The sequence below is a fragment of the Pelodiscus sinensis genome, chromosome 1 (assembly GCF_052426305.1).
Source record: "Pelodiscus sinensis isolate ZL-2025 chromosome 1, ASM5242630v1, whole genome shotgun sequence".
Classification (NCBI taxonomy): Eukaryota; Metazoa; Chordata; order Testudines; family Trionychidae; genus Pelodiscus; species Pelodiscus sinensis.
In genome coordinates this window covers 16,922,929-16,948,650 of record NC_143052.1, presented here as the reverse complement: position 1 = coordinate 16,948,650, position 25,722 = coordinate 16,922,929, and the positions used below count along the sequence as shown (strand labels likewise).

At 43.4% G+C, this 25,722-nt stretch overlaps 1 protein-coding gene across 2 annotated transcripts; it reads right to left on the bottom strand.

The window, feature by feature from the left end:
• Window positions 1–1,016: 1,016 nt before the first annotated feature.
• On the bottom strand, window positions 1,017–25,683 carry HSPA14 (heat shock protein family A (Hsp70) member 14). Of its 2 annotated transcripts, none has more exons than XM_075926084.2 (14): window positions 25,532–25,682; window positions 22,127–22,207; window positions 21,958–22,040; window positions 20,843–20,891; window positions 19,933–20,026; window positions 19,743–19,833; window positions 18,481–18,585; window positions 16,537–16,698; window positions 14,931–15,086; window positions 10,919–11,021; window positions 9,394–9,609; window positions 6,820–6,993; window positions 3,460–3,530; window positions 1,017–3,134 (listed from the first exon to the last, which is right to left on the bottom strand). In XM_075926084.2, exons 1-14 carry the CDS (start codon window positions 25,586–25,588, stop codon window positions 3,056–3,058), a joined length of 1,521 nt encoding a protein of 506 aa, XP_075782199.2. In that variant the 5' UTR covers window positions 25,589–25,682; the 3' UTR covers window positions 1,017–3,055. The 2 variants fall into 2 exon arrangements, 1 of the variants encoding a protein (XP_075782199.2); XR_012903232.2 differs by having other exon boundaries at window positions 3,039–3,134; window positions 6,820–6,944; window positions 25,532–25,683.
• Window positions 25,684–25,722: the final 39 nt, after the last annotated feature.

The following is a 25,722-nucleotide window of genomic DNA, read 5'->3' as shown; positions in this document are numbered from 1 at the left end:
GCTCTTCTGAGATAATTTACTGTATGGAAAAGACACTAGACATTTCATATTAATATTATTTGCAATTATTAGTTTAAGGAAGGTACTCTTCTGCACACCTGTTTGTTTCCTCCTCCTTCCATATTCTCCAGTCACCACAGATTTGTTTTCTGTCCAGTTATTTTTTCTTCTATCCCTCCTTGTTTTGTCCCCTTCCTGGGTTCTTCTACTTCTTCCTGACTCTGTCTTCCTACACTTTGGTTGCCACTGAGCTCTCTTTCAACACCCCAAAAATATTTTTGTCCTAGTATACAACCATAGGCCCATGGGCAGTCCAGATTGTTTACCAGGGGAAAAAAAATAAAAGGGGGCTTCCAATCCTTGATCTGGCCAGCAGGAATAGTGCTGCCAAGTCCTGGGGTCATTCTGGAGAACTCAGGTTAACTTCAGAATATTGATTCTAGCAACAGCACTGATCTCCAGCTTGCTTGTTCATTTTTGTGAGGAATGAACAGATGACATGGAACTAAACCAGGGCAGCATGTTCTGTACTCTCTTCTACACATCTATAAGATCTGTTGCTGAATTTCCCCAAGGGGACTTAGTAGTTGCCAGACTAAACCAATAACAATTCAATTGTTTACTGACAAACAACAAGAGCATATTAACCATTGCGTGCCTATAATCCAGTCAATCTTATTGCTATTAGAAATCTTTGCTTTGTCTGTTAGAAAAATAAATACACTCCAGAATCAGAATCATATCTAGAGGGGGAGGATAGCAGCTAAGTGCACATTCAGCACACAACAGTCATTCCTTACATTACTTGGGATCTCATGGGTATGAGAGCTAGCAGGACCTTAGTTTTTAAGGTCTCTCTCATATTAACATTTTGTATGTCACAAACAGGACCAAGACAATCTTGCCAGGATTTCACCTTCAGTCGTCTGAGTCTAAGGATTTCAAACTCACTTAGATTGCCTAACCATTATAGTCTGTGTGTATGGTTAGGAAGGTAAGAAGAATCATAGGGAATACTGATCAAATGCATTTATTTTGCCACCAAATAAAAGTTTTAGATTGTACTGAGTACCTCACAATCTTTATTGATTTTGTCTTCATAATACCCTTATGAGAGTATTATTTGTCCCAGATTCACAGGATTGGTACTATTCCACCAGCATTTTAACAGGCTCTCAGAGGAATTCTTTCAGTGTGCCAGACCACTCAAGGGTTCTCACTCTTCCTCCAGTCTCCTTGACAAACTCTGGGGTTCCAGCATTCCCGCTTCACACTTGGACTCACTGAACAAAGCTCAAACTGAGATGATGCAAGTCTCTACCAGCAGTGTGAGTACTTTCAGTGGCAAAACAGCTTTGTTAAAACAGTAGAGTTTATTAGTCAACTGCATAGAAAGCCCTATGCTTAGCACAGAGAACTGAAAATTAAGCATAGGTAGACCATTCTGGTTAATCCAGAGCCCAGCCAAGCTGTAGTGAATGCCAATGTTCTGGCTCTGTAATTCTCAGTCTGACCTCCCATGGTCAATTCTCAGCTGAGAACCCCACAATTAACTCTCCCTGGAATATCAATCTTGCAGGGAGCATAGATACAAAACGCTGCCCCTGTAATCAGATGCCTATGTCACTGGCTTTGAAAAGACTGGCCATTTGTACATGGTAGACCCTGTGGACTGGCTCCACTTTCTCACCCTCTCAGTCCCAAAGCTATAGAGGTGTACAGTCAGATGAGTTGATACTGGGGACTCTGAACAAATCAAAAAAGAGGCTCTACTGCTTAAATGATACCTGAGTTTTACAGGAAAAATGTTTCAAGGTGTGCAAGATCCCCTAAAGTTCAGACAAGGAGGCAGAATGGTAGCATGACCTACTTAGAGGAAGAGGAAGATCCCTTGTGGGTCTGACACACTGAAGGGGTTCCTCCTAGAGACTCTTCCAAAGCACTAAACCTGTAGGTCCCCGATACTGTTATCCCTGTTTAACAGATGGGGGAATATATTAAAGTGAGTTTCAATTACTTGCCTATGGTCAGATGGGAAGTCTGCAGCAAAGCAGGGAACTGCATGTGGGTCTCAACTCTTATGCTAGCACCTTAAGCACTAGATCAGCTTGAAATTAAAGGGTCGTAAATTGAAGGAGTGGCGAGAAGGATGAAGTACTGTACTACTGCAGTCAATCAGGGTTACAGTTTTAACCATTTTACATTTCTCTGAGCTGAAAGAGCTAGACCAGGAGCTGAATTGATGCTGACCTGAAGTCAATGTGAACTGATAAACAGGACTGCCAGTGGTCAGCTTCTCTAAACTTGGACCCCAAGTACTGTAAAAACTGTATTTGTAAATTATGTTCATTACACTTTAAGCAGTGAAACATGCCAGTTCCTATCCACCATAAACCAGGTAATGATCTGAATTTATTGTATTGGGTTTGAGAGATTTGTCTGCATCCATGTCATTAAGTATGGCGTGTGTCAACATGTATATAAAACCATATTTTATTATTCTATAAATGTACACACACACACACACACACACACACACACCTTCCCTCATACAAGCTTTCTACACAGTGATTACAGAGCCGTTTGACATTGTTCAAGCTAATGACACCCGCACTCAGTACTCCCAGTTCCAAAAGAGATCAGACTTTGCCAGTCTTTAGATGAAGTTTTAAAATTACTCAAGTTTTGATATAACTTGGTACAAAATTTAAAGACTCATCCACAAAAAGGTGACTGATTTTTGCGTGTTTGCTGGTTGGCTAGTCATGACTGATGAATCAACAGTTCCTGTTACTAAATAAAACATTTGAGTGTTTCATTTTAGGAAACTTAAAATATATAAATACATGATGCAAATCTTAAAGTTATCTGAAAGTCTGAAGTGATCTTTAGCATTTTTTCCATTTGTAACTTAAAATAAATATAAGATTTGGTGTTGAAATGATGTTATTTTCTAGTTTATTCCAGTCTTCAATGGCGCATTAAAAATATTTAAAACAAACTATCACCCATCACTTGGAGAAACAAGTCAAAAAAAGTCTCCTTTCAAATAAATTTATGATGCCACTTCAACAGTGATGACTTCACATTTTCCTGTCTCTTGATCGGTGCAGGTAACATGTAAGGATCCATCCCTAAGCAAAAGTGGAATATTTACATATTAGACACAAGAAGTCTTGAAAATATCTCTCAACATAGTGTGTACAAAAACTTTACATCATGATATCAAGAATCAATATTTCACTGCTTTTGGGGAAGCTAGAAAAATATAAATCAGATGCCCCCACAAACTCCTCCCCATGGATAATTAACCGCCGTTCTTTCTGAGAGAGAAAAATAAATATAAATTCTCAGATGAAGTTAGCAGCAGAAACAAAGGCTATTTCTCTCAAAATGTAGTTTTCACAGGCACTCAGTGAGTTAACTCACTGACAAGGAAATATTTTGGATTTTTGATACCTTTTCATAGTGAGAACAGTTAATATGGCATGAAGACCACCTTCCTTTTTATCTAAATCCCGGAGTACAATCTGTTTGGAAAAAAAAAGGCTAATGATAATATGCACCGATACAAAGCAAAATAAATACATGAAGAGAACTAGTATCTACATTCCAGAAATGCAATAAAAGTTAATGCTGAACTCCTTTGCTCTAATTTTTTAGAGCCCACTTGCCTATTCTGTTGTACTCTTGAAAGTGTAGGATTTTAAAACAAGGACCTCAACTCAGCTGACAAACTGGAGAAATTAGTCTGATGAAATATGAGAAATTCAGTAAAGGTAAATGCAAAGTGCTATACTCATAATCAACAACCGAAATACAAAATGGGAAATAACTGCCTAGGAAGGAATACTGCAGAAAAGAATCAGGGAGTTATAGTGGATCACAAACTAAAGATCAATCAATAATACTGTTAAAGTGAGCATCATTCTGGGATGTATTACCAGGAGCATATACAAGAACAAGAGTAAATCTTCCCTCCTACTCAGCAGTGATCAGGCCCAATTCTGGGCACCATCCTTTAGGAAAGATGTGGACAGCATCTCTAGAGGAAAGCAGTCAAATGATTGAAGTTCAATTTACAAAGAAAGAAAAACTAAACAAACCCAATTTTTTCAGTTAGGAGAAGAGACGAGGGAAAGGGGGCAGGAAAAGTCTTTAAGCAGATATAAAGGCTGTTGTACAAAGAAGAGGATGAGACATTGTTTCCTTTACCCAGAAGGTAGTACAAGTCGAAATGGAGTTATTTTGTAGCAAGTGAGATTCAGTTTACACATTAAGAAAAAGCTTCCTAACTGCAAGGGCATTTTCAGCACTGAATCATATTACCTTGGTAGGTTGCAGAGTCTGTCACTGGAAGTTTAAGAACAGGTTAAATAAACACCTGTCAGATAATCTAGCTGCTGGGTCACAAAGCCGGCTGTTTGTGGTGGCTCATGTCCAGCAGCCGTGGTGGCTGATTTTGCCTGGCAGTAGCATTGGGGCTGAGGCGGTGGCAGCACAGGAGGCACTTCCCTCTCTCCTCCCGCCCCTCACTTAGGTAAGATGGCAGCCTGGCTGGGGCTCTGCATTCTCCTCCACGAAGGAGGAAGAAGTATGTGCGCCGCCAACAAACCGCCCCCAGCGAGGCCAATTTTGCTCAGCAGTGGCAAGAGACGGTGGAGCAGAAGGCGCCTTCCCCCCTCTCCCACCCAGGTAAGATGGCAGCCTGGGCAGGGCTCCATGTTTCTCCGGCCGCACTTACCCATGGGGGCAAGACACATGCTTGGAAAAGGAAAGAGCACAAAGGAGGAGGGAGTGTGCACGCTGCCAACAGCCACGCTCCCTAGAGGGGGCAGCCTCACTGCGGAGTACAGGAATGGGGTGGCATCAAAGGGGAAGGCGTGGGAGGTCATGGGACAAGAGGGTGTCAGCATGGGCTGTAGGGGTCAGAGGTTCAAAAGGCACAGGACGTAGGGGTCAAAGGGTGTTAGGCACTGGGGAGCAAGGGGCTGGGTTGGGGCTAGGCGGGCAGGCAACTTTTTATTTGCATATTAATTATGTAAATAATGAATATGCAAATAAAATGTTAGAACATAACATAAGAACAGCCATACTGGGTCAAACCAAAGGTCCATCTAGCCCTGTATCCTGTCTGCCAACAGTGGCCAACACCAGGGCTACGTCTACATTGGCCCCTTTTCCGGAAGGGGCATGGTAATTTTTGAAATCGCAATAGGAAAATGCACGGGGGATTTAAATATCCCCCGCGGTATTTAAATAAAAATGTCCGCCGCTTTTTTCCGGCTTTTAGAAAAGCCGGAAAAGAGCATCTACACTGGCCCCGATCCTCCGGAAAAAGCGCCCTTTTCCGGAAGATCTTATTCCTACTTTGACCTACTGAAGTCCCTTCCAGTCCTACATTTGTGATTCTAAGGGTGTGTCTAGACTACCTAGTTTTGTCGACAAAAGTGGACTTTTGTCGACAAAACTATACCAGCGTCTACACTACCGCTGAGTTCTGTCGACATAACGTCAACAGAACTCAGCAGTTTTGTCGATGCTGGTATACCTCATTTTACGAGGCATAACACCTTCTGTCGACAGAACTCTGTCGACAGAAGGTGTTATTGCCTGTAACATTGCGTCCAGACTACGGAGTTCTGTCGACAAAGCAGCTTGCTTTGTCGACAGAACTCAATGTGTCTGGACACTCTTTGTCGACGGAAGCTTTGTCGACAGTATCTGTCGACAAAACGCGGTAGTCTAGACGTACCCTTACTCTCCTAAATGGAGGTGACAAAAATTCAGAAAAGCCACAAGTACTGCATCTTCCAAAAATAATCAAAACTGTACAGGCTGTAGTTAAGCTGCATGTTATTTAGTCTGTTCTGAATTTATTACTTGTAAGTTAAGATGTAAGGTAGGTTGCAAAACAGTTAAGTCTGTGTGTGTGCATGCAAGAGAGTTCTATATAAGTAGGGCTCTACCCTTCTCTTGAGATCACTTCATATAAGGAAGTCCTTCAAGTAGAAAAGACTATGCAAGGTCTGTTCTTGAAAGGGGCAGTGGACTGTCTACTCCTATTAACTTCAGTAGCAGTTGAACATGCTCACCACCTCTTATGACGATCAGGTTCTAAATTACTCACTATGTAAATTTTCAATTCTCAAAAGCTCAAATAATTGTAAACCTTGGTCTTTGGCTAAGAAGTGGTATGAAAGTACCTCCAGCTAGATGTGATAAGCACTGTACAGAATGCAGACAAACAGTGCTTTCTGGAGGAAGCATTTCCTCAAGGATTCTGTTGATTTGCAGCCAAGTTCTCTATGCATTAAGCTAATATTGCATCTTCACCACTTTTCATACAGGGAGTGTCGAGTGTACCTGATTTTTAAATTCTCTAAATCAGAAGGATTGAGACTGTATTTTCAAAGCAGTAATTAAAACCAAGATCCTATCCATTCTAGGCAGACTAGAACTAAACCTGTAGCACGTTATATGCTATTTATCCCACCATTTCTGGCTAAAGTTTTTTTTCTCCTAACTTACCATTGTGCAGTACACTGCTGGGCTGGTTGCTTGCTGCATTTCAGCAGTGCTCATATAAAAAAAAAAAAGAGTCTGCAAAGCAGTGGTAGGTAAAGGTAGAATTCCTTTAAAAATACTGTGGTTGGAAACTCAGTACGATATGCTTATGGGAATGGATTAAAGAGGCAATTTCTAGAGAAACCGGTGTGGTGCCTACCACTCCCAACAAAAAGTCTATTCTTGTACATTGATGCTTTCCAAATAATTTACACCAAGAATTTAAATTAACTTCTTCTTGTATGTACTAACCTGTGCAAATTTGCTTTCCTCTTTTGCAAGACTTCTCCCTAGAGACTCATATAGTTCAAGACATACAGAAGAATTATTTCCTGGAGCCTGAAGGATGTGCTGCCTTCGTGCTGGCAAGGGAGTTCCTGATGGAAACAGCACTGTGAATTTGTCAGTTCCCAATTCATCTACACCCTAACAAACAAGAAAAGTTAGCATGATATATCTAATTTATGAACTTTGTAATGTCTTCAGATTTGAATCACTTCCATAATCTATAGTTTTACTTTACTCCACTCAACAGGAAGTAAGCAAGAGAAAACTGATTTTTAATCATCAGACACACACAGTGGTTTAAAAGTATAAATAATTAAAACTCATAATAAAGGCAAATGCTGCAGCAAAGCAGTATTTGCAGCATTTCCTATTGTAGCTATAGAAAATACTTCACTTAGAATGGTAAATTCAGTTGTTATGGCATGGTAAAGATTTGATCCAAAGCCCAGTGAAATCAACAGAACATAAGAACAGAAATACTGGGTCAGATCAATGGTCCATCCAGCTCAGTATCTTGTCTGCCAACAGTGGCCAATACCAGATGTCCCAGAGGGAAGGAACACAACAGGTAATCCTCACATGATCCCTCCCGTCATCCACCTCTGGAGTAACAGAGGCTAGGGAAACCATTACTACCTATCCTGGCTAATAGCCATTCATGGACCTAACCTCCATGAATCTATCTAGCTCTTTTTTGAACGCTGTTAAAGTCCTAACCTTCACCGCATCCTCTGGCAAGAAATTCCACAGACTGACTGTGTGCTGAGAGATGAAAAACTTCCTCCTGTTTGTTTTAAACCTACTGCCTATTAATTCTACTGATTTTGACAGGCTATGGATCAAGCCCTACATGTTGATTTATTTAGTAAGAAGTTGCAATGTAATTGCTAGTGGTAGAAAGATTACTGATGTCTACCACTGTAGCCAGACACAACACCCCATCTTGTTTTTCCACGAGCCCCATCTTGTTTTTCCCCCCCCCAGAGAGCAAGAGAAAGGCAGTCAGCCTTTGATGCCCTGGGAACGCAGGTGTGGTGCCTGTCCCTTATTCTACCATAAACAGAAACCAGACAGTAAATGGGCTAGCTGACGACTGGGAGGCCTCCCGTCGCCGTGATGGCTAGTATCAGTAATTGACACGCCTGCACTGTCTCGGGAGAGGAATCTTCGCCCATCACATACCAGAGGTGCCCATTGTCTGCATCTTCCCAGGTGTGAATTATGCTTTGCACCCTTCGTGGGAAACTTGGCATTCAAAGCCATTTTTCCTGATTGGCCACTTAAGACCAGGAAGAAGCCCATGTGACCCAAGGGGTATAAAGAGGGTTGAGTTGCCCACCCAATTTGAGCTCCAATCACCTACACCTGCTGGCAGGTATTGATTGTCTCCCGAGGTCCGTGGGACGCCCAACCTCGCCCTACTTCTTCCCGAGGGATTGAGAGAAAGACGCTGGCCACGCCAAGTCTGGAACGCAGGGGTGAGAATTGTACCTGCAATGTGTTTTTCTTTATGTGTACACTCTAATTGTCTCTCTGTTGTAAGTTAGTTACTTTATTATAGTTTTCTTAAAGTCAAACTGCTTCATTTCTATTGTAAATCACCTTTGGTAAGGTGATTTTGCTATAAACTTTGGGAACAAGTGGGGTGCCCTCATTCACTTATAAAATATATATATCTATATACACTGAACCAAGTTTCTTTATTTCTTTTCTCTTTCTTTCTCCTATAAATAAGCCAGTGCGTGTCAAGCTTCTGACTTGAACCCGTGCTGCTGTACCCGAACCGAACACAAACAAAAGAACTTCAGCCGGTCATAAAGGGACAGATATAGGGAGAGCTTGGGCGTTTGAATTTGTGTCACACCCAGGTGGCAAAATTCAGTTGGGGCGCTTCTCAGTCTCCCCGAGGCTGCCCGCTGCGAAGGAATTATGAAATTCTAGCAGCTGAAATCTGAAGCGTAATAAGCTCTCCCTGTACACTTATTGGGGCGCCTTTCAACCTCTTCCAGGTTGCCCACTGCAAGGGACCCGCGGTCTCAGCAGTTAAAGTCTTAGGCGTATAGTACACACATAGTATAGGAAGAGCTTGGGCGTTTGAATTTGTGTCACACCCAGGTGGCAAAATTCAGTTGGGGCGCTTCTCAGTCTCCCCGAGGCTGCCCGCTGCGAAGGAATTATGAAATTCTAGCAGCTAAAATCTGAAGCGTAATAAGCTCTTCCTGTACACACTGGGGCGTCTGTTAGCCTGTTTGGCTACCCTCTGCGACGGGACCTCGGTCCTAGCAGTAAAGTCACGGACGTTAAACTACTTTTCAGGGTGCCCTCCAGCCTCCTAGGCTGCCCGCTGCAACAAGACTCTGTGTCTCAGCAGTTGAAGACTTGGGTGTAACACACACGCACACACTGCCCTGACCGTCGGCTGACAACCACCACTGAAATAATATCAGTGAATAAGACATTTCTAAGTAAGTCACCACCAATATTGATCTGTTTTTGCATCAGTGGAGTTAAAAAAAACAGTATTAAAATGAGACATACCTTAACAAGAATATCTTTAGCAGAACACTCAATAGACAGTGCCTCCTCCTCTAACGAGAGGTTCTCTTTCCCTACTAGGATCCCTGCTTCTGTGGCTGCTCCAATGGGAATGACCTCATCTGGTGCAATAGAATTTAGCAACTCCACAGTTGGGAAAAGGTCTTTAATCAGCTGTTGTAATTTTGGTATTCGAGAAGAGCCACCACATAGAACTACCTGAAAAATGTTATTCCTCAGTGATCTCAAAACTTTTACAGAACATAAGTGAATATGCTACTATATTACGAAAGGTTAAACTGCTCTGTAGACCACTGAATAAAAGCCACACAAATACTACAATAAAAATATATAAATACATTATTTGTGTCTGACCTCTGAACCCTTAGGGTACGTCTACACTTTAAGCTCATTTCAGAAAAAGCCATTCTGGAAGATATCTTCCGGAATAGCTTATTTCGAAATTCAGCGTCCACACTACAGGGAAGCCTCAAAATTAATCCTAGGCAGGCTCCCTTAATGAGGACGCGCTCTCTCAATTTAGAGCCCTAGGAAGCACTAGGGAGGAATAACTTAGAATAGCCCTGGTGAGTAGCTATTTCGACATAGTGGCAGTGGAACAACCACACACACCCTCTTTCGAAAGAGCTTTTTTGGAAGAGGTGTTATTCCTCGTGGAATGAGGTTTACCAACGTCACAAAAAGCCCTCTTATTTCGATTTTCTTTCAAAATAATGCAATTGCTCTGTGGATGCTAGCATGGTTTTTCTGGAATAAAGACTATTATTTCAGAATAACAGTGCAGTGTAGAATAGTGATAGAAATGTAGCCGTGTTAGTCTGGTGTAGCTGAAACAAAATACAGGACTATGTAGCACTTTAAAGACTAACAAGATGGTTTATTAGATGATGAGCTTTTGTGGGCCAGACCCACTTCCTCAGATCAAATAGTGGAAGAAAATTGTCACAACCATATATACCAAAGGATACAATTAAAAAAAAATGAACACATATGAAAAGGACAAATCACATTTCAGAACAGAAGGGGAATGGGGGTGGAGGGGAAGGTAAATGTCTGTGAGATAATGATATTAGAGGTGATAATTGGGGAAGCTATCTTTGTAATGGGTAAGATAACTGGATCCTTTGTTCAGACTCAGATGTAAAGTGTCGAATTTTAGCATGAATAACAGTTCAGAGGATTCTCTTTTTTTGCAAAGGGGCAGAACAGTGGGAGTCTGGGATCAGCTAGAGTCCTCAGTTGACCCCAGGCTCCCTGCAGCACTGCCCCTTTGCTACACGACCACTGCCTTTCAACAGGCTGCGAGAGCAGAGCCTGGGAGCCGCAGCGGACTCCAGCTGATCCCGGGCTCCCATGGTACTGTCCCTTTGAAATGCCAGGGCTAAGTTTCAAAAGGGCAGCGCTACCCTGAGCCAGGGTCAGCTGGGGACTCCTTCCTTATTAATATATTTCCCAGGTGTTTTTCCAAATGAGTTAACAAGCATCCTCAGAAGAAAAGATTCTTTACCTTGTTAATGTCATCTGCTGTAAATCCAATCTGTTGCAGGAGTTTTTTAATTGCTTCTACACATTTATTAAAGAGTGTAGAACAAATCAGTTCAAATCTGGCCCTGTTTAACAAACAGAGAAAATGCAAAGTAAACAGAAAATACAATTTCTCATCCTTTGGAAAAGAAAGCTATTTTCAACAGCATACTGTTTTCATAGTTTTAACTGGTAGAATTAAGTAACAGCAGGAGCCATGTACTGATGTGAAAGTCTCAGAAATATTATGGTTTCACAGATACATCAAGAAAGTTGTGGATTCAACTTTGATTTTATTTTTGTGAAAAACAGCTGAAAAAAAAAAGAAGCACTTAACACGCATTTAAAAAAAAAAAATCTTGCCTTACCCAAAGTTCCACTAGTACACATTAAAAGAGATTTGAAGGACTAGTCGACTATCTGATAAGCAAATTCTCCCCCCCTCCCTTTGCTGCCTCTTGCTGATAGAGGCAGCAAGGGGGGGAGGGGAGGAGAAGAGGCGGGTTCTTCAAAGCAGCAGCGCTACCACTTTGAATGCCACGGGTAGCCCAGCATCAGGCTCCTTAACGGTATTTCAAAGTGGCAGCGTCTCGTGGAGCCCAGTGTCAGCTAGGGACTCCCCAGCTGACTCTGGGCTCCGTGCAGCATTTCAAAGCGGCAGTGTTGTATGGAGCCTGGGATCAGCAAGGGATTCCCCAACTGATTCCGGGCTCCACGAGATGCTGCCACTTTGAAATGCCATGAGGAGCCTGACACTGGGCTCCCCATAGCATTCGAAGTGGCAGAGCTGCACAGAGCAACTGACCCCGGTCTCCTTGAGGTGCTGCCACTTTGAAGTACCTGTCTCTTTCCCCCACCATTTGCTGCCTCTATCTGATAGGGCGGTTGCTACACTTCAAAGTCAGAGGCGCCCTATCAACTAACTGAACAGTTGATGCAAAAAATGCACCAACTATTCGATTAGTCAATTACCCAATACTTAACACACTTACACATACACTATATCAGTGGTCCCCAACCTTTCAGGGCTGCCGGGCCACTCACATCCTGGGCATCCAGGGGCGGGGCCATGCATGCTCTGCGCGCCCGGGGGCCGCCCATGAGCCACGCACCTAGGGCTGGCCCAGATGATTCGGCAGGAGCACATAAATGCCCCGGTGGGCGACATGGTGCCCGTGGGCACCACGTTGGGGACCACTGCTTGACTATATGTTTAAACTAAAGAGGATAGAGCTGCTCTAAAGGTTTAAACTAAAGGGGAACCAACTATCTCTCTCTCTCTCTCTCTCAAACACACCTTCATTCATTCACTAATTTGCACATATTCATTCCTGCCCTCAGGCACTCACACACTATGGGTGTGTCTAGACTACAGGGTACTGTCAACAAAAGTGGACTTTTGTCGACAAAACTATACCTGCGTCCACACTGCCTTTGAGTTATGTCGACATAACGTCGACAAAACTCAGCAGTTTTGTCGACGTATGTAAACCTCATTCTACGAGGAATGACGCCTTTTATCGACAGAGTTCTGTCGATAGAAGGCATTATTGCATCTACACTGTCCTTTGCGTCCACACTGTTATGTCAACAAAGCGGCTTGCTTTGTCGACAGAACTGGATGTAGTCTAGAAGCTCTTTGTCGACAGAAGCATTGTTGACAGTATCTGTCGACAAAACTTTTGTCAACAAAACCCTGTAGTCTAGACATACCCTTACAGAGGCATATGGGTTGCAGAAGGAGCCAAGGCATGTTGATTCTGGAGGGTCTGTCTGCTGATCGTGGATGGGAAGCTGGTCAGAAAAGAAACTGGCTGCAGAAAGAGGAGCTTTTCAGAAAGAGTTACTGCCATGTGTTCTCTCCTTTTATTGCCCCTGTACAATCCCTGTGACTCATCCACTTGACTCAACAGACTTCCCTTGATCCAGCAGAGCAGCAGTCTCCTTAATTGGTCTGATGACTCATCACCTGGCTCCACAGGTCAGCCTTGCAGTTTCTAATCCCAAACACACAATAGTCTCCACTCACACGCACATTCATATCTCAGGGGAGAATGCAGTTGAGAGCAAGTTACAAGCAAAACGGCTGAGAGTTACAAAGATTACAAAATTGCAAGGCTCAACAGTCACCAAGTTTACAGTAATTTTCTGAACTTATAAAGCAAAGTTACTGAGAGTTACAAAGTTGCAAGGTTTAACAAAGATTACAGAATTGCAAGGTTTAACAAAAAGGCAATGCTGTGTTTCAGATGCTTCAGAGAATTATTTACAAATCATCAGTAATTAAGTGATATTATTGCCCCCTTCAATCCCCACATCAATGCAGTCAGCAGAAGGTTTTTGTCAGTCTCTAAGTCATGTATGTGTTGGCAGGACCTTACAGTTTAGTGTATTTCCAGAAAAATGCATGTGTAAAATCAAGTAATAGCATAGGCAGAAGCTTTTATGCAACAACTACTCAAGTCATTATGGGTTGAAAGAATGTACAAAGTTTCCCCAATCACTTTCATTAAAACAAAATATTAATCCATAAGCCTGAACTAGAGCAATCCAAGCTTTTTTAAAGTTGGTACTCCAGTGTCTCTGCTACTGTGATAGTAATTTTTTAAAATTTGTTTTTGTATCAGACAGCAGCTGCAAAATGGAACTGCTGCTACTCAAACTGCCAAGCACCCTATTTTATTCTGCTTCTACTGGCAATTGGGGAAACAATGAGTAGCAGCAGAATTCACAGGGGAGGACAATCCTCTAGAGAAATAAAAACAAGCTTCTAGGGTGGGGGTAGAGTAGTATAGACTAGAGTGATGATAAAGGGAGATCGGAAAGAAAGTTTCTGCCCCTCTCAGCACAAGAGACAGAATTTTAAAATTTTAATCAGATTCCGGCTAATTAGAGGTGGATCTAAAAAGATACTCTTGGAACAATATACCTGGTAAAAAATCCCAGTTCCCTATCTTTCTCATTTATAAGGACTCCCTATACACTTTCTTTTGATATCTAGCTCTGGTCAGCAGATCCCCAGTAAGTTTTCAAGCCCTGTCTTTAATACATCATAGTAACATAGCATCTGATTTTATTAAGACTAGAAGTCCTTCAATTAAAAGTCAGGAAAATAGCACATATGGAATACAGGTGAAATTCTTCTCCCAAACATATACCTACATTCTGGGGACCATTCAAAGTCAACTGTCAGAACCTGAAATCCAATCCTAGAAGTAGGGATGTTAGCTATCGGGTAAGAGAATAGTTGACTAACCGTATGAATACTTAATGGTTAGCCCAGGGGTTCTCAAACTTTCTGATACCACGACCCCCTAAAATGCTAGATGAATTTTTGTGACCACCACCTCCCACTCCCACTGCTCTGGGTCGCTTCCTCCCCCCTTCTCACTAGACTCCTTGCCCTCCTAGGGTTCCTTCAAGGAATTTGCGGTCTTCAACGCCCTTCCCCCCCCCCCCCGCAAGCTCCTTCCCCCTATCTCTTTCTCCTCTGTGCCTCTCTTCCGTTCCTTGTCCCTTTGGTGTTCTTTCTTTCTTCTCTCCTCTCCTCTGACCCCCACGTGTCCTTATTTACCTCCAGGCATCCCTGACCCAATCCCCCGGCCCGCTGCCTGAGGGACCCCGCCCTCTCCCAGCAAGGGGTAGGGAAATGTGAGTAGTCAACTAGATTAACTGATAAGCCTAGTCTTGTCAACTACTTGCTTACAACCCCAGCTAGAAGTATGCATTCATACTTAGTTCAATTCTTGCAGTCTTTATTCATCTGAGAGTAAAGTCAACAAAAATATTCACAGAAGCAGAAACTTTGGTGATGCAAGAAAGAGATCAAAAACCTGTTTTCATTTTCAGTATTCCTCCCCTCTGAAACTAAGTTTTCTAACTCCCTTCCTGCCCACTTCCCCCTCCCCCCCAAAAAACAATCAAAATTGAAATATAACATTATAAAATAATCCTAAGGAAAATATCAGAAGTACTTCCAAAATGATGACCCTTACCTGGACACATTACAATCAAAATCCAGGCCATCATATAATGAGTCTACAAAACAGTTTGCACTTCCCAAGGTTGACAAAGAATGTTTTGCAACATCAGCACTATTCATTAACTTCATCATCGCTCTTGAATTTCCTTTTATATCATGTTTATAAGATCTGTATTAAAAAGAGAACTTTACAACTGAGAAACTGTTTTAAACATAATGCCTTATACATTAATGCTTTCAAGAAGTTAGGAGCCACTTTAATACTTTTTCCATTTTTCAGTAAATTATTCTGAATGACTTTCAAATTGTACTAAGAAAAATGTCTGCTTCAAAATTCAAGCAAAGGACACATTCTACACTGCTATTTGGTGAAATCCACGAATTAGAGTTTTAATAAGTAGAGATTTCATCAGTCTCTCCTCAGGACAATCTCCTACATCGGTGTTTCTCAAAGTGGTCCATGGATCCACTCTAAGAAAGCTGCTACTGGGCCACTCTGGTTTGTTTAGTTACTGGCTACACAGCCATGGAGCCTCGTGGCTCCCATTGGCTGTGGTTTGCCATTTGCAACCTAAGGGAGCCACGGGAAGCAGTGGCTCAGGACACACTGCTTCCTGTGACTCCCTTTGGCTGCAAACGGTGAACTGCAGCCAATGGGAGCCATGAGGCTCCTTGGCTGCGGAGCCAGTAACTAAATAAACCGGAGCAACTTGGCAGCAGCTCTCTCAGAGTGGGTCCATGCACCAGTTTGACAAACATTGTCCTAAATGAATGCAATATGGGAAGAAGCCTGAAGCTAATCAATATTAACTTCAATTATCAGAACTATTTAAAAAAATCAGAACATTAGACAAAAGTTGTGACATGGTACTTCATCTAAAGGATCTCAAAGCAGTCTATAAGCTTGACAATGCGATTATGAATGACACATAACAACAATAGATTCTCCAATAGATTTAAAAAAAGCTGACATTATTTAACAAAACACCCCCCAGAACTGGAATAAGACAGCTTTAAAAAGAAATTGTACAGCAATACTATATAACAATTTTAGTCTGAAAATGAATGTTATTCAACTGAAACTTACAGGGGTTCTTTTATGTAGGCAAATGAATTCACCCAATCCTACTTTTGCTAAAGTGCATGGGATTATTATTCATTATTTATACGCTAGTTAGTGCCTTGAACCAGGTGGAGGTTCTCATCATGAAAAGCATGGTACAAACACAGCAAATGACAACCCCTGCCCTGAAGAGCTTAATTTATAACCTGGAAGACCATAATAGAGAGAACATTGGTTGCAGATCTTACACAGAAGATGGCACATCTAGTAGCATAGTACCCACTAACACAATAGCCCAGTATTCAGTACTGACTCAAAGGTAAAGAGCAACATCCATTCAAACACTATTTATTTCAACAGTGGAGTGTTCCTTTGAGCTCCAATTATTGAACCCCAAACCAGCTCAATCTGTAAGATTTGACGTAACAAGGCACTATTCAGGCAGGAATGCCATGTGGGTTTTGCAGTACATTTTTAGACAATTAAAAAAGAGATAGTGTCTTAACATAAATAGCAATTCATGTTTTACTGCAGCTGTAAAATATTCAGCACTTACCTCTGAAATTCAGAAGCTAAATGTTGTGCTAAGGCTTCTGTGAAACAGACACCACCTATACTATCATCTGTGTTTGTTGCAAGGACACGATATATTCCACTGTTTACTTCTATAACCGTCACAGAGAGTGATGTTCCTCCTAGCTTAAAAACCAACACGTTGCTGCCATATAAACAAACAAAAACAAAAAACCCTGAAAATTAAACCAATAGAATACATACATTTCATCGTACTCATTGCTTCTAACTATAGTTAAAAACATAATGCAAATTAAGTTCTTTTTAAATTTATGGCAGGAGTGGGGAACCTTATTTGGGTTGGGGGTCACTGGCCCACAGAAAAATCAGTTGGGGACCACACAAGTGCGAAGCAAAAAAACTCCAAAGACCTCCAACCTGCACTGATGTGGCCCCCAACTGAGACACCTCACTCTTCTGGCACTCCAGCCCCCATGGGATGAGGGGAAGAGACAGAGAGGACTGAGGTTCAGGGCTTCCAATAGGCCAGATTTACTTTCTTTGGTTCCAAAGTTAGTGGATTTTGTGGATCCCCTTAGGCTCTGGGGTGGGAACAAAGTGAAGGGTTCAATGTGCAGGACAAGTCTGCCAGTGAACAGGATAGGGATGCAGGACACGGTGAGGAGGGCAGGGTCTGGAAGGGAGTTTGGCAGCAGAAGAGAGGGTGGGGTGGGGTAGAGAGGGAGTTTTGGGGCGTAACAGCAGAAAAAGCGAGAGGGTGAGAACGCAGACAAATAGCTAGTTGGGGAGGGAGACAAAGAAGTGGGCAGTAAAGGAAAGTGCAGCTTCTGCAAAGTAAAACTATCCCCCTCTCACGTATTCCCCCTGCTCCAGCCTCACTCCCTTCAGCCCCAAGATTCCCTCCAACCTGATCCCCTGCATCGCCCCATACCCCTCAGTGCAACCCCTACCCTCTCCCATCCTGCCCCTGCATCCTCCTTTGCCTCCCCTCCTGCCCCATCCCTGTGCTCCCAGCACAATCACAGTGCTGGGGTGAGAAGAGGCGAGGGGGGAGGAGGTAGTCTCTTCCCTGCCTGGCCCAGCCCTTTGCCTGCAGCTCCAGGGCCGGCACAGCCCAGGGCTGCCCAAGGCTGGCTCCAGCCCGGTTGGGCGCAGAGGGGCACTGGAGGAGGGGCTCCTTGACCCCATGGGGAGCAGCCCGGGTCCTGGCATGCCACTGCGCTCCTAGCTGCTGGCCCCATTCCTGGGGAGCCACCTGCCACCCTGTGCTGCTGCCTCTGTGCCAGAGGCAGCAGTGCAAGGCAGCAACAGCCCGTCTGCAGGGGGGCCAAGCTAGAGCAGCCTCTTTCTGTGGCGAGAGAGCAGCGTGGTGTGGCAGGTGGCTCTCCTGCATGCTCTGCATTTAAAACTCAGACCAGCGGGCAGAGCACGTAGAGGGGGAGAGAGGGTGGAGGTTGTTGCAATTAACTGGAACGGCTAATCAGTAAGTAGTTGCTTATTGGTTAACCGGTTACCCTGGCAACTACTAACATCCCTGAAATGAAGGTTGCAGAACTTTTCAAATATCCAATGACAAACTTTAATGTTAATTAAAATACTGTGTTGTTTGGGCATTTCCTAACAAAGTCTGATTTTTGCATTTATTGTTATGACAATACAATTTCTCCTCCCCATTTTTATAGTCATAATCAGGGCTCGACAAATAATGCAATCTACTCGCCCGTGGCGAGTAAATTACAACCTGGAAAAGCCGGGTTCGGGCGATCTGCGCATGTGCAGAACAATCTGTACATGCGCAGATCGCCACACAGTGTGGCTGGTGAGCGGGGCTCACTGCGGTTCGGCGAGCCCTGATCATAATAAAGCCTTAATAATTACATACCACTATTATTTATCTAACCTCCAGTTTTCAAGCAACCACAGTTAACTATTGAAAACACACACACAAAGATAAAAGCATTTTAACCTTTTCCCAGTGGGTGAATCTTGTCCAATTCCATATGCTAGGAGAGCTGCAGATGGCTCATGAATTAATCTCATAACATTAAATCCAGCTGCCCCAGCAGCTTGCCTGTGATAAGATACATCAGTTAAAGGTCTGCATTTCATTTATCATAGTGATATATATTATTGAGGCCTCATCAACATACGTATACCAGAGCTATGTTACCCAGATGCAATATGATATTTTGATCTAGCCAAGAAATACTATTAAAAACCCTGTCTATAATGAAAATTGTTACTGGATCATCTAGTTGAATTTGTGTATATATGAAAATGATTGAAAGTGAAAAAGTTTACATTTAAACACAAAATATAACAATGTAAAACTCCCTAACGTTGTTAGATAAGAATTATTTGCACTGATATAGCAGGAAAGTTTGGTTTTAAGTTTGATCCAAATTACCTTGACTGCTTCCAAAAAAAACTATTCAATGACTCAAACTGTCTATAATTCACTTCCTCCAGGTAAAAAAATCTATTGCCTTCATTCTTGAAACAGAAGTACTAAGTCATTCTGACACACTCCAATACGAATTTGTAACAGCCATTGAACTAATTTAGCATTCTCAAATTAATTGGTGAGCATGAAAGTTTCTGAGTAACACAAAAGCCTTTGCTGGTTTAAGACTCACAATATTCATACTTTAAAAGGGATTTTTAATAGACATCTATCTGGACTCCTCTTAGCATGGTTCCTTCCAGTGCTAGTATTCTATGATTCTATGATGGGAATAGAGTTCAATCTCCAGGCTCATGCTGCACCTGGGCTTCCTGGTAAAATAAGCCATAAAGACGATACTTGGTCCCAATTGTGATGGTCAGAATTGTGGTGTAAAATACTTACAGAGAAATAGCATTAAGGCCATTAGCATTTCAAATGAAACACGTCAATTATTAGGTGGATAAAACTTCCGAGGTGAAATCCTTTCTATTGAAGCCAGTAGCAAAATTCCCTTCAGTCTTCAACAGGGCCAGCATTGTACCTTTATCATCAGTGTGGTACAAATTCAAACTGGCAAACTAAGGTTCCAGTCCTGTAACCGTTAGTGGATAGTCAGACTACTATACCTGTGAAGATTACATAGACACAGAGTAATCTGTTCATGTATTATCAGTTACAGAACTGGGGTCTAGCTATGGAAGTGTCCATATCCTATCAACAATCTCCTGAGCCATTCTGTCCCCCTGCATCTAAGTGAAAAGAAGAGAAATCATTCTTCTTACCCAAGGGCATTTTTCTGGTTCTCTCCAAAATCAAATGGTACAGTAATAACCACATCATTGACATCTGAACCCAAAGCTGACTGAGCAGTTTCTGTTTACAGAGGCAGAACATGTTGATTAAAATATTATTTTGAAAGATGCCTTAATATAACTAAGGTTTATTACTTTTAATGTTTTACTCCCTATTTACCTTTCATTTTACTGAATATGAGCTTTGCAACTTCTTCTGGGCAAACAAGTTTATTATCTATTTCATACTGGAGTTTTCCATTCTTCTCAGTGATCTAGGAATAAAGCCAACATATGCAGGTAACACAGTAAGACTCATTTTAAAAATGTTTCTAATAAAAAATAATGTTTAGGTCTAATTTGGTTTCTAGTCCCACAAAACTAAACCAGGCAAACATTTTCGTATTAGTTTTCGACTCAAACGGTATGATGGCTCCACAATGGATCTGACCAATGAGGTGGGTCATAAAGATTACATACATTATCCAGGCCTGAATGATGAAGCCCATGGCATATTACATTCAAACACAGGGCCAAAACTCCCTAAGGACTTGGATCTCATACATAATGGAAATGGAGTACCTAAAACATAATTTCTCCCAAGCACATAAGGAAGACTTTGGAGAGAACTCGTATTTTTTTAGGTTATGTCCCTATTTACTTGAGTTTAATCAAGATTAATGGCCAAGGATTAATGCAACCTGGCTGTCATTCCTCAGGAAGCAAGGGGGGTGACAAGGGCTGAATGCAGGGCAGTCAATTGTTGATCTGGCACTCAAACCCTCAGACCTGTGAGCTCCAGAGATAGAGATCAGCCCTGTATCCTGATTTAGTGACATTTTATTGTTTTATTTGCAACAAAGCTTTCCAGTAGCAAGGATAATGAGCTTAAGATTCAGTATTGTGGTTGCTTATGTAATAAACATTTTAGTTTCATGTTTCCTATGGAGCATTTTCTGCATTTATTTATAATGTTAATAAAAGCTAGTTTGACTGCATTAAAGAATCACCCTCTCAGAAATTCTCCTTAATGCATATTACCCAAGGGAGCATATTTCCAACTCTATGGAGAAAACATGCATCATACTTACTGGACATTTGCTTTCTGCAATATATTTTTCAGCTTGTGGATCACCAGAGCTGTGAAAACAAATTAAAAACTATAATTTTGCAAGTGGCATTGGGTGTGTGGTTTCAGCTAACTAACTGCTCACTTTTTCAGATTAGGAGACTCGGTCCACTTGTGTTTTATTTGTTTCAGTCAAACTCCCTGTTGCAATGATTATTACTAAACAGCAGCTCTGAGCCCTCACCCTCTCTCAGAAAAACCCAAGGAAAAAAGACCTTTACCAAGTTCCATTTTTTAAAACGTAAAAGAAAGCACATCCTGAGAAAATATCAGATCACTTCTGATTTACTTAATACTACCCTCACTGATAAAAAAAATAAAATCAAATCTGAACAATTAGCAGTATCTTAGGTAGTTAATATAATCTTTATTTCAGGATCATACTTCAGTATCATTTTCATTATATCAGCTGTAAATAATTATAGCAATTACAAGCAGATTAAGTTATTACCAGAAGGAAAATAAAAATGAGACTACACACAGATTCTCTCCAACTTTTTTTTCTGTTACAAATCTTATGGATGATATTTGATGCCTTTATGCTTACAGGGTTGAACATTTAATTAGGTAGGACTAAAACTATTAATAAAGGTAGAACTTTTCTTTAATTCAATAAATAATTCAGGACAGGTACTGCACCATATGTTAACCTTTTCTGCATACAAATAATGAACTCTGGTAATAAGAGTCCTCACTACCACTGCAAAGTAGACCAAACCCACCATTATTTAGGACAAGTTATGAAGTGTAATGATTACCTATTAGCAAATTCCTATTTCAATTTGACTCTACAAACCAATACTGGCAAAGAATATTCAGTCTAACTTCTTATTCCAATTAATTAAATAACGGAAAAAATAACCAGAGACAATTTGGGGGGGAATCTGTGATTCGTCTTATCAAAGCCAGACTTCTGAACAGACTTAACCTTTAGATTTTAAATGTAATAGACAGAGCAGCTTTAACAAGAAGACTTGTGTACTGACAGGAATTATAGAAGTATTTGCCATTTCACCTTCAATTTGTAATACAGCAACTCCCCACATGATTTTTTTTCTTTCATATCTATTCACTTACCTTCTCCCAAGAATCTGCTTTACTTTCACTACTGTATTTGTAATATTTCTGACTCTGCTTTGTTTTGCTGCCAAACCAACAACCTACAAAATAGAAAATAAGTTACAAATTGAAAAAAGAACATTCCTCTTTCTCTGACAAAAAATGCTACAGCATCAAGAAAAATTACCTCTTCATTTTTTGAGTAAGCAACAACAGCCGGTGTGACTCTATCACCTGCATCGTTGGCAATCACATCTGCACGCCCATCCTAAAAAGAAAGGCGTCACTCAGTAAAATAGTAGCATGCTTCCCTATCTTGGCAATTTAACACATAGCATCAATGGTTTATTAACAAATAGCTTGGTGCCAATTAAAAACCCTGGCTCTAGGAGTGAGATTAGCATTTCACTAGCCCAGCCTACAGAGCAACAGCCTATATGGTAAGGGTGGGGAACATGCAGCATAGGGACCACATCTGACCACCCCCCACCAGCTTGTCTGGATCTGATCCCCAACACTTGGGGCTCCTCCCCACCATTGGGGAGTTGGTGCTCCAGCCCTGTGGCCCCCTCCTGCTCATATCCCACATGTCCACTCCTTCACCCTACCAGCCACACCAACCCCTAATTATGTTCATTTTCTGAAACAAAAATGGGGATGTTAGCCACACCCCTTGATCCCTTAAGCCTCTCCCACCTGTCACATGAAACCCCATCCCTGGAGATAGTACAGCCAGGGTCAAGATGGACACAACTGGAAGTAAAGGGTGTTGTGTGACACCTCTAAGAACTTCTCCCACTATCCTCTGCCAATAGGGATGGATTTGGGCCCTAAAGGACCTTTGTGCAACTATACCGCAATTGCATTAATCCAACTTGTATTGCATTAACTCAGGGAGATATGCCAGGGGTGCCACTATTTCAGTGGTTCTCAAACGTTTTGGCCTGTGAACCACCTGGCTCAATATTAACATTTTTGCAGACCACCAATTGCTAATGGAAACTCACTGTTAATTACATAATTAAGCCTGAACATTTTGCTAGTGCGGCAGCTAGGGAGAACAATTTAATTTAAATTATTAAACAGTTGAAGCATTTTAATTTTTTCATGTTAGTTTATCAAACTTCATTTTAAATAAAGTAAAACATTAATTTATGTCCAACACAAAGGTTTCAATGCTTTCTTCATTTACGGTGGAGTGAGGAACCTTATTTGGTTTGGGGATCACTGACCCACAGAAAAATCAGTTGGGGACCACACAAGTGAGAAGAAAAAAAACTCTCCTCCAAAACCCCCCAACCCTCACCGATCTCACCAACTGAGACACCAGACTCCTCTGGCACTCTAGCCCCACAGGGCAAGGGGAAGGGTCAGAGAGGACTGAGGTTCAAGGTAAGGATGTTAAATTGCAGTTATCAGGCTAATCAAGTAGTTGATACAATTTGTATCAACAATACAATTAGTTGATAAGTGCCCCTCTGTAGAGAGGTAGTGGGGGGTAGCTTCAGGAGCTGGCACTCAGCAGTCCTAGCTCATGCCAGCTCCAGGAGCCACCTGAACTGCAGCTCTGCATTTTAAATGTAGTAAGTGCTGTCACACTGTTACTATATTTAAAATGCAGAGGTGCAGAAACCCACGTGAGCCGGGATTGCTTGATCCTGGCTCACACAGAGTCCAACAGCCCCTGTTCATGGCAGACATCCCAGGCCATTGTGAACAGGGGCTGCAAGGTGGTGGCAGCCCCTGTCCATTAAGGTCCTGCCATGGGCAGAGGCTGCTTTGCAGCAGGCTCCTCTATCCCCCTACCCTGTTGCATATGATAGAGGCAGCGGCAGGGGGAGCAGGCAGCACCATGGAGACGGTACTGGGTGGAACCGGCTTTTAAGCCAGGTCCCCCAGCACTGACTACTTCCCCCATCTTGCTGCATCTGGACAGCACTCTGTCATTCCCCCAGCAGGGTCGGAAGGGAGAGGGAGCTCAGTCTCCCCACTCCACGCAGCGGGGATCCCAGCGTAGCCATGAGGCTGCAGCACCAAGTCAGACTTCCAGCTCTGAGGGTACAGGGTGTGTGGGCGCACGTGCGTGAAGAAACCCCGACCTTCCCCGCCAGACCATGCTCACTGCCATTCCCCCAGAAGGATGGCGAGGGACAGAGGGAGAGAGAGCGGCAGCGCTCAGGGGTATTGAGCCTGAACACGCCCTGAGGGGGGTGGCAGTGCCCCAGCCAGGTTCCATGCGGCCCCTGCTGGGGGTCAGGCAGCAGTTCAAAAGTGTCAAGGTCTGGGAGCGGCAACTTGGCGCCTTTTGCCTTGGACCTGGCCACTTCTTCCCCTCCCAGCAGAGGCTGCTGTAACAAGAACAAGCTGCCGCCTGCACATGTGGAGGAGGAGGCTGTGCAGCCAGACTAGGGGCCCCATGCAACAGAGGAATAGAGATGTAAAATTTCAATTATTTGGCTAATCAAACAGTCGATGCAATTTGCATCAACTATTTGATTAGTTGATACGGGCACCTCCACCTTTGAAATGTAGCAACAACCCCAGGGGTTGCCAGCTGACCCTGAGCTCCGCGTGGCGTTGCCACTTTGACATGCAGCTGAAAGCCCCCAGCTGGCATGGGCTGCTCGTGGCTTTTCAAAGCAGCAGTGCTGAGTGAACCCCGGGGTCAGGTTCTAGGCTCCATGTGGTGCTGCCACTTTGAAGCACCCTTTCCTTCCCTCCCTCCACCTCTTTCTGATAGAGGCAGCAAGGGGTGGGAAGTGACTAGTCATTTGCATCCCTACAGAGGCAGTGCCGTGGGGGAAAGAAGGGGTCATGTGGTGGTGGGGCAGTAGGTGGTGGAGTGGCCAGAAACCATGTGCCACCAGAAGCCCACCCCAGCTGGCAAAGCTCCAATAGAGTCACCCTACATGCTCTGCAGGGAAGGGGGAAGACAGTTGCTGCTGCAGGAAGAGAAATGGCAGGGCACAAACTCTATCACTTCATCCCGCAAGCCAGTGTCCACATCAAGTAGTGAATTGTCCAGCAGGGCTTTCTGGAACATTTCACTACTGGATGGGCACAGAGTACTTAAAACCAGGACAGTCCCGGAAAATTCAGGCGGTATGGTCAGCGTCCCCCTAACCCACTCCTGCTCGCTCCCACCCAGCCCCACACTCCCAGCAGCCCCCTCCCACACTGAAGTCCTCGTTTCAGCCCCACCCCAGAATGTAGGGGGCCCACAAAAAGCTACTAGCCTAGGACCCTCAGGCTGCGGTGTACGAGGGGAACGTGGGTTTGGGTTTTTCCCCTTCACTTTTGAGTGGCCCCTGATTTTTCTGTGGGTCAGCCCCTCCCACCCCAAACCAGGCTCCCCAGCCCGGCTCTGGGGGGCAGGAATGCCCCCACCGACTGCCACTCAGAACTGGTCTTTCGCACCTCGTGGGGGCATTAGAGGCCCCGCCCCCCGCCAGAGAACCGCGCCCGGGTACCTCTGTGTAACGGGCCACGCCCCTGGGCGGGCTGTCCAGGGCCAGGCATCCCGGGCCGGGCTGCACGACCGCCCTGGCCACAAAGGTCCCGTCTACGGCGGCCCTAAGTCCGCGTGACCCACCTTATAGACGGCCACACAGGCGCAGGTGCAGCCCAAATGGACGCCGATCGCCGCCATGAGCGCCTGAGGGACTCCGCGCCGCCGCTCCCCCCACAATGCACCGCGCCGCCGCCGCCCGCCCAATCAAACTCCGCTTTTGTCTCCCTCCCCACCCCGCTTCCCTGACGCGACAGTTAACACCCAATCCCAGA